This window comes from Lepus europaeus, chromosome 8, assembly GCF_033115175.1.
Source record: "Lepus europaeus isolate LE1 chromosome 8, mLepTim1.pri, whole genome shotgun sequence".
In the NCBI taxonomy this organism is placed as follows: Eukaryota; Metazoa; Chordata; class Mammalia; order Lagomorpha; family Leporidae; genus Lepus; species Lepus europaeus.
The window spans coordinates 38664972-38681104 of NC_084834.1; the positions used below are offsets into that span (position 1 = coordinate 38664972).

General features: G+C 44.5%; 1 protein-coding gene across 2 annotated transcripts in view; it reads right to left on the reverse strand.

Annotated features, from left to right (window-relative positions):
* The window catches only part of NAA15 (N-alpha-acetyltransferase 15, NatA auxiliary subunit), a 111726-nt gene extending 96630 nt beyond the window's left edge, over positions 1 to 15096 (reverse strand). Inside the window, exon 1 of one of the 2 annotated variants that reach the window (XM_062199594.1) lies at positions 14728 to 15096. In XM_062199594.1, the coding sequence (XP_062055578.1) occupies positions 14728 to 14781 (54 nt within the window). In that variant the 5' untranslated portion in view covers positions 14782 to 15096. The remainder of the gene's footprint in view (positions 1 to 14727) is intronic. The other variant, XM_062199593.1, reaches the window with a different exon arrangement.
* Positions 15097 to 16133: the final 1037 nt, after the last annotated feature.

Consider the following 16133-nt stretch of genomic DNA (forward strand, 5'->3'; position numbering starts at 1 on the left):
AACTTCAAAGATACTTTGGTTGAAAAGTGAAGAGGTTATCTCAACACCCCTTTAGATGGAAACACCCAACTTTACCAGTGTTCACATTAAATAAATTTATGTCTTCTGGCTACACACACAAGCACATACTCAATACATACTTGTTACTGAAATTTATTTTTAACCATGATAAAAAAGATAAATAAAAATAAAACAGACAAACCAAACAGCAGAGCCTAATAAGACAAAAGAGACAAGGAAATAATACAAATATAAAAGAAACTAATGGACATGTAGACCTTCTTAAATATCAAAAAATAAAATGAAAATATCAAAAAAACAGTGGGTACAACTCAGTGTTAAGTCACCACTTGGGATGTCCATATCCCATATTGTACACCATTTCGGAGTTCCTGGGATCAAGTTCCACCTCTGCTTTCCAACCAGTTTTCAGCTAAGGTGTACCTTCGGAGGCAGTAATGATGGCTCAAGTACTTGGGTCCCTGACAGCCACATGAAAGACCATGAAAGAGTTTCTTCGGTCTGTCCCAGGGCCAACTATTGTGGGTATTTGAAATTGAAACAATAGATAGAGCATATCTCCCTCTCTCTCTCTCCCCCCATCACTCTTTCAAATAAGTATTCTTTATTTTTTTATTTGAAAGGTAGAGTATCAGATAAGGAAAGACACTAGAGAGAAAGACAGATTTTCCATCTGCTGGTTCACCAGGGCTGGGCCAGTACAAAGCCAGGAGCCTAGAGCTTCTTCCTGGTCTCCCACATGGGTACAGGGGCCCAAGCACTTTGGCCAACTTCTGCTGCTTTCCCAGGTGCATTAGCAGGGAGCTTCATCAGAAGTGGAGCAGCCAGGACTCAAACTGGTACCCATATTGGATGCTGGCACTGCAGACTGTGACTGAACCTGCTGTGCCACAGTGCTGGTCCCTAATTTTTTTTTTTTTACAGGCAGAGTGGATAGTGAGACAGAGAGACAGAGAGAAAGGTCTTCCTTTTTGCCGCTGGTTCACCCTCCAATGGCCACTGCGGCCAGCGCATCGCACTGATCTGAAGCCAGGAGCCAGGTGCTTCTCCTGGTCTCCCACGCGGGTGCAGGACCCAAGGACTTGGGCCATCCTCCACTGCCTTCCCGGGCCATAGCAGAGAGCTGGCCTGGAAGAGGGGCAACCGGGATAGAATTCGGCGCCCCAACTGGGACTAGAACCCGGTGTGCCGGCGCTGCAAGGCGGAGGATTAGCCTGTTAAGCCACGGCGCCGGCCCCTAAAATAATTTTTTAAAACCCTTATCAAAAAAAGTATGAAACAGAAAAATAAAACATACAGCAAGTAAAACAAAGATGAGATCAAATCAATGAAAAGTTCACGATACACTAATCTACAATACAGCTAGTACTAAACATGTGCTTTATAATTTGCCAGATACCTTCATACATGTCTCACTACCTAATCTGTGATGCAGGTTAGCAAAGCTCAGTCTTTTAATTAGCAAAGCTCAGTCTTTTAATTTTTATTTATTTATTTTCATTCTATTTGTGTGTATGTGTGAGAGAGAGACAAGAGACAGACAGACAGACATTTTTCCACTGGCTGGTTCACTCCCCAAGTGATCAGAACAGCCAGGGCCAAGCCAGGTTGAAACCAGGAGGAGCCCAGGACTAAATCCAGGTCTCCCATATGGGTAGCAGGGACCCAAATACTTGTGCCATCATCCACTGCCTACCAGAGTGCCCACAAGCAGGAAGCTGCATCCAAAGCTGAGAAGCCAATATGGCTACTGGCATTCCAGGCAGCAACTTGGCTGCACCAAGTGCCTGCCCTTACCACTGATAAAGCAGAGCCAGGATTCACACCCAGGCTCCCCACCAAAACCTGTAGAATGAAGCATCAAAATTTCCATATTAGGAGCCAGTACTGCAGCACAGTGTAGCCGCCTATGACACCAGTACCCATTCAAGTCCTAAATGCTATACTTCTGATCCAGTTCCCTACTAATGCACCTGGAAAAGCAGAGGAAGACAGCCCAAGTACTTGGGCCCCTATACCCATGTGGGCAACCCAGATGGAGTTCCAGGTTCCTGGCCCAGTCCCAGCCAATGAGACCATCTGGGAATAAACCAGTAGATAGATGACTGATCTCTCTCCATCTGTAACTCTGCCTTTCCAATAAATTATATTTATTATAAATTTATTTATTATAAATCCAAAATAAACAAATAAATGTTCCATAACAAAGAAAAAACTAAAAGAGGTTCAAGTCTCCTTGGTCATTAGGTGTCAGTGGTAACTTGATGGCAAAGAATGTGACAGCATCTCAAGTACTAGAACTACATAAATGCAAAATGCAAATCAGTACAAAAATTCTGCAACAATGCTTATTTTGAAAACACACATTTTCTTCAACACAACCGATATATTAGGGAACATTCTGAGTATTTCAAATTTCAAAAAAGACCAGAAAACAGCACTAAGCTGAAGCATATACAGTACACACTTTTAACAGTTACCTCAGTTCACCTTGTGTGTTTTGTGCCACACCTACGCATAGCCAATGCTACAACTTTCATATTTCAGATAACCTTCCTTCTATCACTTGAAAATGAGCAATTTGCATAACTTCAGATGTCAAGTTCCACAAGTGTAAAGCCTTTTCCAAAAAAATTTAATTAGGGGGCAGCATTCCATATGGGCGCCAGTTCAAGTCCTGGCTTCTCCACTTCCAATCTGGCTCTCTGCTATGGCCTGGAAAAGCAGAAGATGGCCCAAGTCCTAGGGCCCCTGCACCCACGTGGCAGACCTGGAAGAAGCCCTAGACTCCTGGCTTAGGATGGGGCCAGCACTGACCATTGCAGCCATTTGGGGAGTGAACCAGCAGATGGAGGACCTCTCTCTCTCTGCCACTCCTCTCTGTGTAACTCTTTCAAATTAAATAAATAAATCTTTAAAAAAAAAAAAGTATTTACACTGTATTTATTAATGTATTTTTAACTACTGAACATATATAGAAATGTGCTAACATTTTCAAGTTATCTTTGTTTTTAATCTATCATCAGAAACACTGCTTAATAGTATGCCCAGCTCCATTCTTCTTATAAGCTCTGTGATTTTTAAGATTTTATTTATTTGAGAGGTAGAGTTACAGTAAGAGGGAGAGACAGAGAACCTTCCATCTGTAGGTTCACTCCCTAAATGGCTGCAAAGGCAGGAGCTGGACCAACCCAAAGCCAGGAGCCAGGAGCCTCTTCATGGTCTCCCACTTGGGTGCAGTGGCCCAAGCACATGGGCCATCTCCCACTGCCTTCCCAGGCCATAGCAGAGAGCTGGACAGGAAGAGGAGCAGCTAGGACTAGAACTGGCACCCATATGGGATGCCGGAAATACAGGCAGAGGGTTAACCTACGGTGCCACAGTACCAGCCCCAAGCTCTGTTATTTTTATTGCATGATTTTGCACAAGGCAGTGACTTTCAGGAATCTTTCTATCTTGATACAGCAGACTGCCTGTATATAAATGTTTTCAAAAATCTAGTTAACAGGAGCCAGTGCTGTGGCACAGGGGGTAAAGCTGCTACCTGCAGTGCCAGCATCCTATATAGGCGCCAGTTCAAGTCCCAGCTGCTCCATTTCCAATCCAACTCTCTGTTATGGCCTGGGAAAGCAGTAGAGGATGGTCCAAGTGCTTGGGCCCCTGCACTCGTGTGGGAAGACCCGGAGGAAGCTCCTGGCTCCCGGCTTCCAGCTGGCGCAGCTCCGGCCATTGCGGCCAACTAAGGAGTGAAGCAGTGGATGGGAGACTCTCCCTCTCTGCCTCTCCTTCTCTCTCTAACTCTACCTTTCAAATAAATAAATAAATCTTTAAAAAAAAAAAAGAATTTAGTTACAAATATTGGTTATGATTATCATAATTTCCTTAAGACAGTGTTTCAACGTTTCTATCAGCTAACATGTAAAATTGGCCTGGTATAAACCAGGCTCAAAATACTCAGCAAAGATTAGTTTACTTCATCTCCCCATTCTTCAAGATTCTGACTCTATCATCAAACACCAACAATCAAAGGTGATCTTCTAACACCCAATGAGATATTTCTGAAAAATAAAGAGCACTATATTAAGAGTAAGTCATTATCAAGAGAAGGGGAAAAAGCTTTTTTCAAAAATTGGAACAGCAACCATGTGTGGAAATAAACAACAAACTCTAGGGATGAGTCTTTTTTAATTTGACAGGCAGAGACAAGACAGAGAAATCTCCCATCCACTGGTTCACTTCCCAAATGCCCCTAACAGCCAAGCATAGGCCAGGCTAAAGCCAGGAGCACTGAACCTAATTACCTGAACCGTTTATTATCTATTGCCTCCCAGGGTACACTTTAGCAGGAAGCTGGAAAGGGAAACAGAAGAGCCAGGACTTGAAACAAGCACTCGGATATGGAATGTGGGTTCCCAAGTGACAACCACTGTGCCAAAATCCACTCCAAGACCTACAGTTCTTTTTTTTTTTTTTTTAAAGATGTATTTATTTATTTAAAAGAGAGGAGACGCAGAGAGAAACAGAGAAGTCTTCCATCCGCTGGTTCACTCCCCAACTGGCCACAACGGCTGGAGCTGCACCAATCTGAAGCCAAGAGCCAGGAGCTTCTTCCGGATCTCCCACGTGTGTGCAGGGGCCCAAGGACTTGGACCATCCTCTACTGCTTTCCCAGGCCATAGCAGAGAGCTGGATTGGAAGTGGAGCAGCTGGGTCTCAAAGCGGCGCCCACATGGGATGCCGACGCTTCAGGCAGAGCGTTAACTTGCTGCACCACAGCACCAGCCCCAAGACCTATAGTTTTTGTTGTTGTTTTTTTTTTTTTAAAGATTTATTTATTTATGTACTTGAAAGTCAGAGTTACAGAGAGAGAAGGAGAGGCAGAGAGAGAGAGAAGCCTTCCATCTGCTGGTTCACTCCACAGATGGCTGTAACAGCGGGAGCTGTGCTGATCTGAAGCCAGGAGCCAGGAGCTTCTTTTGGGTCTCCCACGTGGGTGCAGGGGTCCAAGGTCTTGGGCCATCTTCCACTGCCTTCCCAGGCCACAGCAGAGAGCTAGACAGGAAGAGGAGCAGCCGGGTGCCCATATGGGATGCCAGCACTTCAGGCCAGGGCTTTAACCTGCCGTGTCACAGCACCGGCCCAAGACCTATAGTTTCAAAAGCAAACTTTCATTTCTTTTTTTTAATATAAGATTTATTTATTTATTTGAAAGGTAGAGTTACAGAGAAGAAAGGGCAGAGAGAAAGAGAGAGAGGTCTTCCATCCACTGGCTCGCTCCCCAAATGGCCAGGAACTTCTTCGGGGTCTCCCATGTGGATAGAGGGGCCCAAGGATTTGGGCCATCTACTGCTTTCCCAGACCACAGCAAAGAGCTAGATTGGAAGTGGAGCTGGAGCAGCCAGGACTCAAACTGGTGCCCATACTGGATGCTGGCACTGCAAGCAGCGGCTTTACCTGCTGCGCTATGGCACCGACCCCATCATTTCTCTTTTTACTAATGAAACCAAAAGGAATTCCCAATGAAGTTTTATAGAAATCTCAAGTTATCACAACTGAAGATTTATTCATATTATACTAAACAAAGAAAACCTCAGTAGAGTAGAGCACACTTGCTTCTCCACTTACTTCTACACTGCAATTTTTATTTCACTGCTAAACTTTTTAAAAAAACCCAAGTTAATTGCTTTCATCAAATCAAAGTAATAAGGACTATTTTAATACAATATGAAGCAGTGAACAATATAATTCATGTTACCCAGGAAGAAAAAACCATATGCATCAAGACTTTTTTAATTACAACTTCAATACAAGTTTGTACAGCATGCATCATAAAACAGCTTAAATATTTAACTGCACAGATGACATTCCAGGAAAATTCCCAAAAGTCAAGAATACAACCACAGGATAAAATTCCCTCCACATCCTACTATTTATACTAAGAACTATCATTCTTTAAACCTCTTCACTTTGCTCTCCTTACCATCAGAACTGGTAACTGACATTCTTTTCAGAATCATTTTTCGCTAAGAATCTAAGTTTTTCTCTCTCCAACAGGGATATTGCCTGTAAACAGAGAGCAAAGTTGGATTTAGAGATGAATGCTGATGGCTGGCTGAGCTCACTGGTTAGTCAAGTGACCTGTACTTGCTCCCACAACTTCCCAGGATACCTTTCCAAATTTTTTTAAAAAGATTTATTTGAAAGGCAAAGGTACAGAGAGGTAGAGGCAAGGACAGAGATAGGGAAGTCTTCCATCTGCTGGTTCACTCCCCATATGGCCATAACAACTGGAGCTGGGCTGATCCAAAGCCAGGAACCAGGAGCTTCTTCCAGGTCTCCCAAGCAGGTGCAGGAGCCCAAGGGCTTGGGCCATCTTCTTCTGCTTTCCCAGGCCATAGCAGAGAGCTAGATCAGAAGTGGAGGAGCTGGGACTCGAACCGGCGCCCATATGAGATTCTAGCACTGCAGGCAGTGGCTTTACCAGTTACACCACAGCGCTGGCCCCTCCAAATTTTAATTCAACTTGATTTTTAAATTTTCTGAAAATAGTCACAAAGCAATGTTAACTTATAAATCTTTTCCTGATAATGAGAGAGAGAGAGACAGAGAGAAAGGTCTTCCTTTTTACCCTTGGTTCACCCTCCAATGGCCACCGCGGCTGGCACACTACAGCCGGTGCACCGCGCTGATCCGAAGCCAGGAGCCAGGTGCTTCCTCCTGGTCTCCCATGGGGTGCAGGGCCCAAGCACTTGGGCCATCCTCTACTGCACTCCCGGGCCACAGCAGAGAGCTGGCCTGGAAGAGGGGCAACCGGGACAGAATCCAGCGCCCCAACCGGGACTAGAACCTGGTGTGCCGGCGCCGCTAGGCGGAGGATTAGCCTGTTGAGCCACGGCGCCGGCCCTCTCTCCATCTTTCCCTCTCTCATGCTCGGCCTCTCAATAAATAAAAGCTTTAAAAAAAAAAAAGAGCTTCTTAAAAAAAAAAAAAAAAAACTCTAATTCTGACACCATTTTTCTCCAATGTTAAAACAACTAAAAAGATGCAGCAAGAAAAAAATTTTCCTCATAAGAATTATGCCTTTGTGATGAGGCAAAGGCCATATAAACAATTACTATGATTCATTCATAAATGAAACTTGCAAGGTCTTACCAGATAATACAGGCTATGCCCAATATCCTGCAATTACCTCATATAATAATGTACTCTACAATGCCAAGGCCCAGTTTAACTCCCCTCTCCAAAAATATTTATGCAAGCACATAATCCATACTTTCTCTGCTGCCCTGTAATCACTGCTTCAACCCTCATCTGTTGTAACAATATGTATTAAAAATCTGATATCATTTTAATCAGTGAACACTAAGAGAACAAAGTCCCTACCCTAAAAATCTTACATTTTAATTGTGGAAGATATGTGATAAATATACAAGTAAATATATGCCAAACAAGGATAAAGGGTATTGGAGAAAAACAAAGGAAGGTCAAGGAAAGCCTCTATGTAACATTTAGAGGACAACTAACAGAGTCCCACAGGAAAGAGAAATGAGCTATGCAGTTATCTAGGGGAGAAAGTTGTCAAGAGTCCATTGCATATGATCCTTTATGTTAGTTAGATTTTTATGTCCAAATATGCGCTTATGAACAAAAAGGATACATTTAAGTCAAAGCTGTCAGAACTTCATTGTCAAAATATTAAAGAAAATAAGAACGGACACTAAGAAGTGAGATCTCTTTAGGTGAGGTCAGTTCACTGGTCATAGCTCTGCAGTCCTCCAATTACCCGGAGCACCGTGTTTGCCTCTCTGAAACACTGCTGGAGTTTTAAGATTTTAGGGGCCGGCACTATGGCATAGTAGGTTAAGCCTTCACCTATGATGCTGCAATCCCATATGGGCGCCAGTTCAAGTTCCAGCTGCTCCACTTCGGACCCAGCAACCTGCTAATGGCCTGGGAAAGGAGTAGAAAAAGGCCCAAGTGCCAGCGCCGTGGCTCACTAGGCTAATCCTCCGCCTGCGGTGCCAGCACTCTGGGTTCTAGTCCCGGTTGGGGCACCGGATTCTGTCCCGGTTGTGCCTCTTCCAGTCCAGCTCTCTGCTGTGGCCCGGGAAGGCAGTGGAGAATGGCCCAAGTGCTTGGGCCTTGCACCTGCATTGGAGACCAGGAGGAAGCACCTGGCTCCTGGCTTTGGATCAGCGCAGTGTGCCAGCGGTAGCAACCATTTGGGGGTTGAACTAACAGAAGGAAGACCTTTCTCTCTGTCTCTCTCTCGCACAGTCTAACTCTGCCTGTCCAAAAAAAAAAAAAAAAAAAAATGGCCCAAGTGCTTAGGCCTCTGCACCCATGTGGGAGACTAGGAAGAAGCTCCTAGCTTCAGATTGACCCAGCTCCAGCAGTTGCTGGGAGTGAACCAGCAGATAGAAGACCTCTCTGTCTTTCCCTCTTTGTCACTCTGCCTCTCAAATAAATAAATAAATCTTTAAAAAGAAAGATTTTATTAATTTAGAAGGCAGAGTGACAGAGGGAGAGACGGAAAGAAAGAGACTTTCCATCTACTGGTTCACTCCCCAAGTGGCCACACAGTCAGTACTGAGCCAGGCTGAGGCCAGGAGCCAGAACTCAACCCAGGTCTCCCACATGGCTATTAGGTGTCCCAGTACTTGGGCCATCTTCTGCTACCTTCCTAAGTGCATTAGCAGGAAAATAGATCAGAAATGGAGCAGCCAAAACAGCGCTCCAATATGTGATGCTGGCATTGCAAGCACCGGATTAACCCACTACATCACAACGGCCTGAAACACTGTTTTAACCAGTCTTCAAACCAATGCCCGTGATGGCAATTCTATTATTATCAAAGAACTAGCTTGTATGAGCATTAATAATGCCCCAGAAGGGTTCTAAGTCTTTGAAATGCCTACAGAATGGGACATTATATTCAGTAACCAATAAGTCTTTATCTGTTTTACTCTGAGTATAGTGTTGTCTACCACAACTGAAAACTAAACTGTGGTCACTATTTTACTGGAAAATTCTACTTCCCAAATAATCTCTATAAACAAGTATTTTTAACCTACTCTTTTGAACCAAACAATCATTTAAAAACCATTTCAGGCTTCTAAAACAATATAGCATTTTGAAAATACATATGCTTCCTCAATAAGAACATATTTTTATTGGCTCATTCATACCTCATTCAAGAAGGGATTTAGACGAGAAATATAAAGGAAAAATTAAACAAAACAATGAATTCACCACAGAATCAAAAAGTTTTAATTCTCAGTAGACTTTACACACTTTTTAAAAAACTATTTTGTGACTTTTAGAAGAACACAGCAAAACTGAATTTCATTTTCTTTTTTTAAAGTTTTATTTATTTGAAAGGCAGAGTTACACAGAGAAGGAGAGGCAGACGGGGAGAGAGGGAAAGGGGGAAAGGAATGGGGAGAGGGGGAGAGGGAGGGAGGGAAGGGGAGGAAGAGAGAGAGAGAGAAAGAGAGAAAGAGAGAGAGAGAGAGTCTTCCATCCCCTGGTTCACTCCCCAATTGGCCACAATGGCTGGAGCTGGCTGGAGCTGCTCAGATCCGAAGCCAGGAGCCAGGAGCTTCCTCCAGGTCTCCCACACGGGTGCAGGGGCCCAAGGACTTGGGCCATCTTCTACTGCTTTCCCAGGTCATAGCAGAGAGTTGTATCAGAAGTGAAGCAGCAACGCCCATATGAGATGCTGGAACTGCAGGCAGCGGCTTTACTTGCTTCGTCACAGAATCCCCCTCTGTTCTTTTTTTCTTTTAGAATAGATTTTATTTTTCAACTTTATTTATTTAAAGGCAGAAAGAAAAATCTTCCATCTGCTGATTCACTCCCCAAATGCCTGCAATAGCCAGGGTAGGACCACACCAAAGCCAGGACCCAGGAAATCCATCCAGGTCTCCCAAGTAGGTGGCAGGGACCCAAGTATGTGAGCATCATTTCTGGTCTTCTAGGGTGCACATTAACAGGAAGCTGGAATGGGAAGTGGAGCGGTGACTTGAACCCACACACTCTAGTACAGGATGCAGGCATCCCAACTGGCATTTTAACCACTATGCCAAAAGCCCCATCTACAATAGTTTTAAAGCAGAAATTTATTCTAATTTAAACATGTAACTACTATGTACAGAAAGAACACTGAATAACAGGTAAAACTTTGTTTCCATATTTTGCTTCTCTTTAGTCATACTCCAAACACTCTCAGTATAAACAGAAGTATGTTAAAATCAATTTCAAAGTTACTGGCCATACTCAGTTAGAAAACTAGAATTATTATATAGAAATTTAAATCAGCTGACTTTTTCTGTGCATGTCTAAACCTACTTGTTAACAATTCCTAATCTGAATTTCATCAGAAACTAAAGCTAACCAAAGTATCATTAACTATAAAAACAGCACCATTTCCAAAGGCAATAAATCATATGAAGTAATTTGTGCAGCCAGCTGACAATTACTGTAACTCCTTTGCCTAACAAGGAATGTACTCTCCTACCTCACCCCTCCCCAAAATAATTAAAACACTAAGCAAGTGTAATTTAATAGCCCTCTCAAAAAGAAATTTGATTCCTGTCTTTAACATTACCTGTTAAACTTAATCTCAGTCTCAGTCTGACTGCCTAATAAAAAGTCCTCACCTTGAAAAGTTTGAAGAACTAAGAAAGAACTCCAAAACTAAACACTACATCTAAAATGGTAACCATTGGGGGCCGGTGCTGTGGGGCAGCGGGTTAACGCCCTGGCCTGAAGCGCTGGCATCCCATATGGGAGCAGCTTCAAGACCCAGCTGCTCCACTTTGGATCCAGCTCCCTGCTATGGCCTGGGAAAGCAATAGAAGATGGCCCAAGTCCTTGGGGCCCCTGCACCCATGTGGGAGACCCAGAGGTAACTCCTGGCTCAGGATCGGCACAGCTCCGGTCATTGCGGCCAATTAGGGAGTGAACCAGAGGATGGAAGACCTCTCTTCTCTCTCTCTCTCTGCCTCTCCTCTCTCTGTGTAACTCTTTTAAATAAATCTTTAAAAATAAAATAAAGTAAAATGGTAACCATTTACTATGTCTGAATTTAAAAGCTATTATTATTATTATTATTAAGGCAGAGAAAGTTCTGCCACCTGCTGGTTCACTCTCCAAATACCCCCAACAGTTGGAGAAGGGATGGCCAGGCAGAAGCCAGGAGCCTAGAATTCCATCTGGGTATCTGCTGCTTCTCAGAGTGCACATTAGCAGAAGCAGAATCAGAAGCAGAGCTAGAACTCATTCTCAGGCACTCTAATATGGGATGCTGGAGTCCCAATCAGAAGCTTTAACCTCCTGCAGCACAATGCCAGCCACTAAATTTAAATCATAAATATTCTCTTACCACTCTTCTAAGAAAGGAAAAGTCTCTTCTTCAGACTTATTCTAACAACATAAAACATCCAAGACAAAGTCCAAAACTACATTAAGGACCAGCGCTGTGGCACAGAGGGTAAAGCCACCACCTGCAGTGCTGGCAAACCCATATGTGCACCAGTTCAAGTCCAGGCTACTCCACTTCTGATCCAGCTCTCTGCTATGGCCTGGGAAAGCAGTGGAAGATGGCCCATGTATTTGGGCCCTTGCACCCACGTCGGAGACCCCGAAGAAGCTCCTGGCTCCTGGCTTTGGATCCACGCTGCTCTGGCCCTTGCGGACAACTGGGGAGTGAACCAGAGGATGAAGACCTCTCTCTCTCTCTCTCTGCCTCTCCTCTTTCTGTGTAACTCTGCCTTTCAAATAAATAAATAAACCTTAAAAAAAATAAAAAATTTTTAAAAAGATTAATGTATTTACTTGAAAAATAGAGATACAAAGAAAGGAGAGACACAGAGAATATACACACAACTGACCACAATCACTCCTTCAGCACTTTTTAGCTATCAACTTAAAGGTTATTGCTCCATTATCACTAGCATTGAAAAAGATCATTTTAGATGCTTAATCAAAATTTGCTGTTTTATGAATGGTTAAATAAATTGTGGTACATCCCTATCACCAAATATTGATGATTGGTAAAAAAAGGAACAAACTAGTAACACAAGCAACAAATTAAATCTCAAAGGAATTTTGCTGCATAACAAAAGGCCAATTCCAAAAAGTTACTTGCTATCTGATTAATATTAGTAAACATTCCTGAAATGACAAAAAATACTAATAGAGAACAGATTAGGAGTGGTTGCTGAAGGCTGGAGATAGAGAGGATGGGTGCAAAGTGAGTGGATATGGTTCTAAAGGGCAACAGAGGAACCCTTTTTGTTGATGTAACTGTTCTGTTATCCTGCCTGGAGAAGTAAAATCTACACATGATAACACTATACAAAATGAAATAAACATACAAAGAAAAACAAGTAAAATTGGAGGAATGTAAATTAAAACTGCTACACTGTATCAACGTTGATAATAACCCAGTTTTGCAGGGTATAAGTGCTGATGAAGCAAGATAAACAGGGACCTCTGTACTATTTTTTAAACCATGTAAGTCTAAAGCTACCTCAAAATAACAAGTTTGATTTTAAGTGCCTGTATTTTGGCTCAGTGGGTTTAAGGCAGCACTCACAATGCCCAAATACCATATAGAAATGCTCTTTCCAGTCTTTTTATTTCCTATCCAACTTCATTGTAATGTGTCTGAGAAGGTGGCAAAAGATGGTGGAAATATTTGGGCCCCTGTCACTCACATGGAGACCCAGATGTAGTTCCAGCCCCTAGCTTTGGCCTGGTCCAGCCTGGCTGTTGTGGTCATTTGGGAAGTGAACTAATGGATCATGGAAGATCTCTCTTTCTCCCCCAACCCCAGTCACTGGATTTCAAATAAATCTTTAAATTTTAAAAGTTTAATTTTTTTAAAAAAGTACTAATAATTGGGAAAATGTGCATATGAACCTTATATCAGGTAGTATTAAGGAACGATTATTAATGGTACACAGGACATGTCCTTTTCCTTCAGAGATGCTTGCTGAGTATTTAGGGATGAAAACATTATGCTTGCAACCTACTTGTAACTGTTTCATATATATCAAGAGAGAAAGAAAGCAAATACGGCAAAATGTCAAATATTAAGGTCAGGTAAAGGGTTTATACTATTCCTTCTACTTTCATTTCAACATGGCAGCTTGAATTTTTCCAAAAGAGCGAGCTCGGGTGGAAGATTAAAAATATATTGCAATCCCAAAACGATGTCATCCCCCTATCTGCACACCAAATAATCTTTTAAAAGTTTTAAAAATATTCTTCTAAAAGGATGTCATAGTCCTATTTACCTTCCATGTAGTCTTCAGGCAAAATGAAACACTAATAAGTAACTAAGGTGGTACCGCATGTAACTTTCTAATATTTTTCAACATGAACTGATTAAATCTGCAGGGCAAATACGATTAGCTATTTTTGTAAAATTTAAATGATTTCAACATGAATGATAAGTCTTAATTTCTAGAAAGGCTGGATCCTCAGAGTTCTACTTTTCAAACAAGTAAAATAAATTACACTTGCAGGAGAAAAGGCTAACACTTTCATACAGTGTTACACTTTTAAAATTCCCTAAATTTAAAAGCCCAAGTTTGGCAAATACACTCAATGCTTTCATAGAGAAATGTGTGCCTGAAAGGGGCAAGCCGCATACTAAATGCCAAACAAAAAATGTGCTACAATGTATTCATTATAGCACCAAGGCTACAGGACATATTTTACAATGTAAACGGTCCCTATTTATGGTTCTAAAAAAATGCCAACTGCACACATCTGAAATGTAGGGAATAAAGGAGTTTGATCTAGCGTCAACAACACTCATCTCCAAAATTCTGATATTCCCTTTTGTCTGCTAAGTTTTCGCCGTATGTGTTAATATACTTCGGAGTATAAGAAAAGTCGGTGTCTCGAAAGCCTCAAGACTAGACTCTCAACTTTCCACTTCCTACCGGACCGCCCCCTCGAAACGGGACCCACCTCCCAAGGAGGATGATGGGGTGGGGCTGTTTCCCGCTCGGAAACCAAGAAATAAATGCCCCTTCCCTACTCCAGAAAAGAGGGAACACGAGAGGCCGGGGAGCTGCACGCTCAAATATGCAACTAACCCCAAAGAGCTAGTGGTTTGGAAAGCTCCCTTGCCTTCATATAACCTCCCTCCTCCCGGATCATTCAGCGACCGCGGACCGGGCGGGGACAGGTGAATGGAGAGGACGAGGGAGGGAGGGACGGACCGACGGACGGACGATGGAGGGATAACCGCGCTCAGGCAATGAATGAGCCGCGCTGCATCCGCGCCACCTGTTCCTTCCAAGGGTGCCACCCCAGCCTGCCAGCAGGATTCCCGCACCACCCGGGCCGCGACTCCTGCCTGTGCTGCCCGCTGCCCTGCTGAAGGCCGGGCCTCTTTCCCCTTTGCTAGGGGAGACTGAAAACCGACAGTCTAGAAGCCGGGAAGTTGAGGCCTAGTCCGGAACCAGGGCCTCTGCAACGTGGGGGTCGGAGCGGGAAGCCTGTGGCCCCTGGCTCGCGGGCCGAAGTGGGAACCCCACAGAGGGGGCAAAGAAGTGCATTCGGCCCAACTCCGAAGGCGGGGTCTCAGGCGGAGGTGGCTCGGTGCCCGCCGGGCCGAGGTTAGGAGTGACAGGCCCGGCTACCGGCTAAATCCAAGCCAGTGCTTGCTCCGAGACTCGCACTTACCAAGATTCTCTTGAACAGCGCGTTCTCCTTGGGCGGGAGGCTCACGGCCGGCATCGTTCCGGCTCCTCCCGCTGCTCCCGCCACCACCCGGCTGGGTCAGTCTGTTTGTCCGACCGCCGCCGCTGCCGTTCCCTGGCCGCTTCAGCCTTGAATACCCCGATCCGTCGCCACCACCAGACCTTGGGTGTTGCCGCGTCGCCCTACCCGGACACCCCTTTCTCCTCGTTGTCTTTTCTCCTTTCTCACTTAGCGCTGCCGCCGCCTCCCCCCCCAACGGGTCTCCGTCGGCGGTTCACGTGGTAACTGAACAGACCGACAGAGGCAGCCAAAATGGCGGACGCGGAGGGCTTTCCCACCCGGGTCACACCTCCTAGCACGCAGGCGCGATGACCTTCTTTCCCCACCTCCTCTGTCCTGGAGCGTGCCGGGAAACCTGGAGGCCGGCCGGCCGCGGCGGCCCGCAGGGTCCGAGCTGGCCCCGCCCATGCTTAGAGCGCGGGGTGCTTCCAGGCGCCCTGGGAGCGACGCGAGGAGCAGCCAACTCCGTTTCCGACCTCCTCCTCCTCGAGATAGCTATTCTGCTCTTTGCTGCTAGATTGGCTTTCATTCTTTGTGTGGACTCGCTCAGACTGTGTGATCACGGTTTGAGCCTAACGTGCCAGAGGCAGGTGTAGATGTTCGAGTTGATCATGGACGGAAGTGCCTAATTAAGGAGCAGAGGCGAGAGAGGATAAAGGAAAACGTCTTCCCCTCCCTGGGAACTTGTGAACAGATCTGAAGGGGAAGGAGTGTGAAAGGTTGGCCAATGAAATGGGCCTGGCTGCCCGGGGTATCGGTGATTTAGTGAATATTGCTTAAGAGGAACCTGGAAAGGTTGGTATCCAAATCCAAAGTGCTTTGTTGGCACTACCAAAGAAACATCTGAAGGTTGAGTTGTTTGCGTTTATTGCGTTGTTTTGACCATACCATGCGGGCTTATCAGACTTGTACTAAGAGTCACCCTGGTGTAGGGGAGAGTTCAGGGTCACTGGCTCCCCTGTAGCTCCCTTGAAGCGCAAGCCTAGCCTAATACTGTGACTTGGTGATCTCCCGGTCACCAGAAATCCTCAAATCTTAGCTACCAGGCAAGGATGTTGAGTAACTACTCCGGGGGGGGCGGGAAGGGGGGAGGAGACGGTGCTAGAGACTGAGCAGGGCCCCTTTCACATATGTCATTCCGTTCCCTAGCCAACAAGTATAACTTTTTCAAGGTGGCACTCCGTTAATTATTTTAAAAGTTCCCAGTCATTTGAGTCACTTTACACTTGGTTTTTGATGAACTCTCTACAGCTGCTGAATTTGATCTGTAGCATTCTTTTGCATCATGTATCAATGTATCATGTGGGTTTGCTCTTTTAAGTATATTG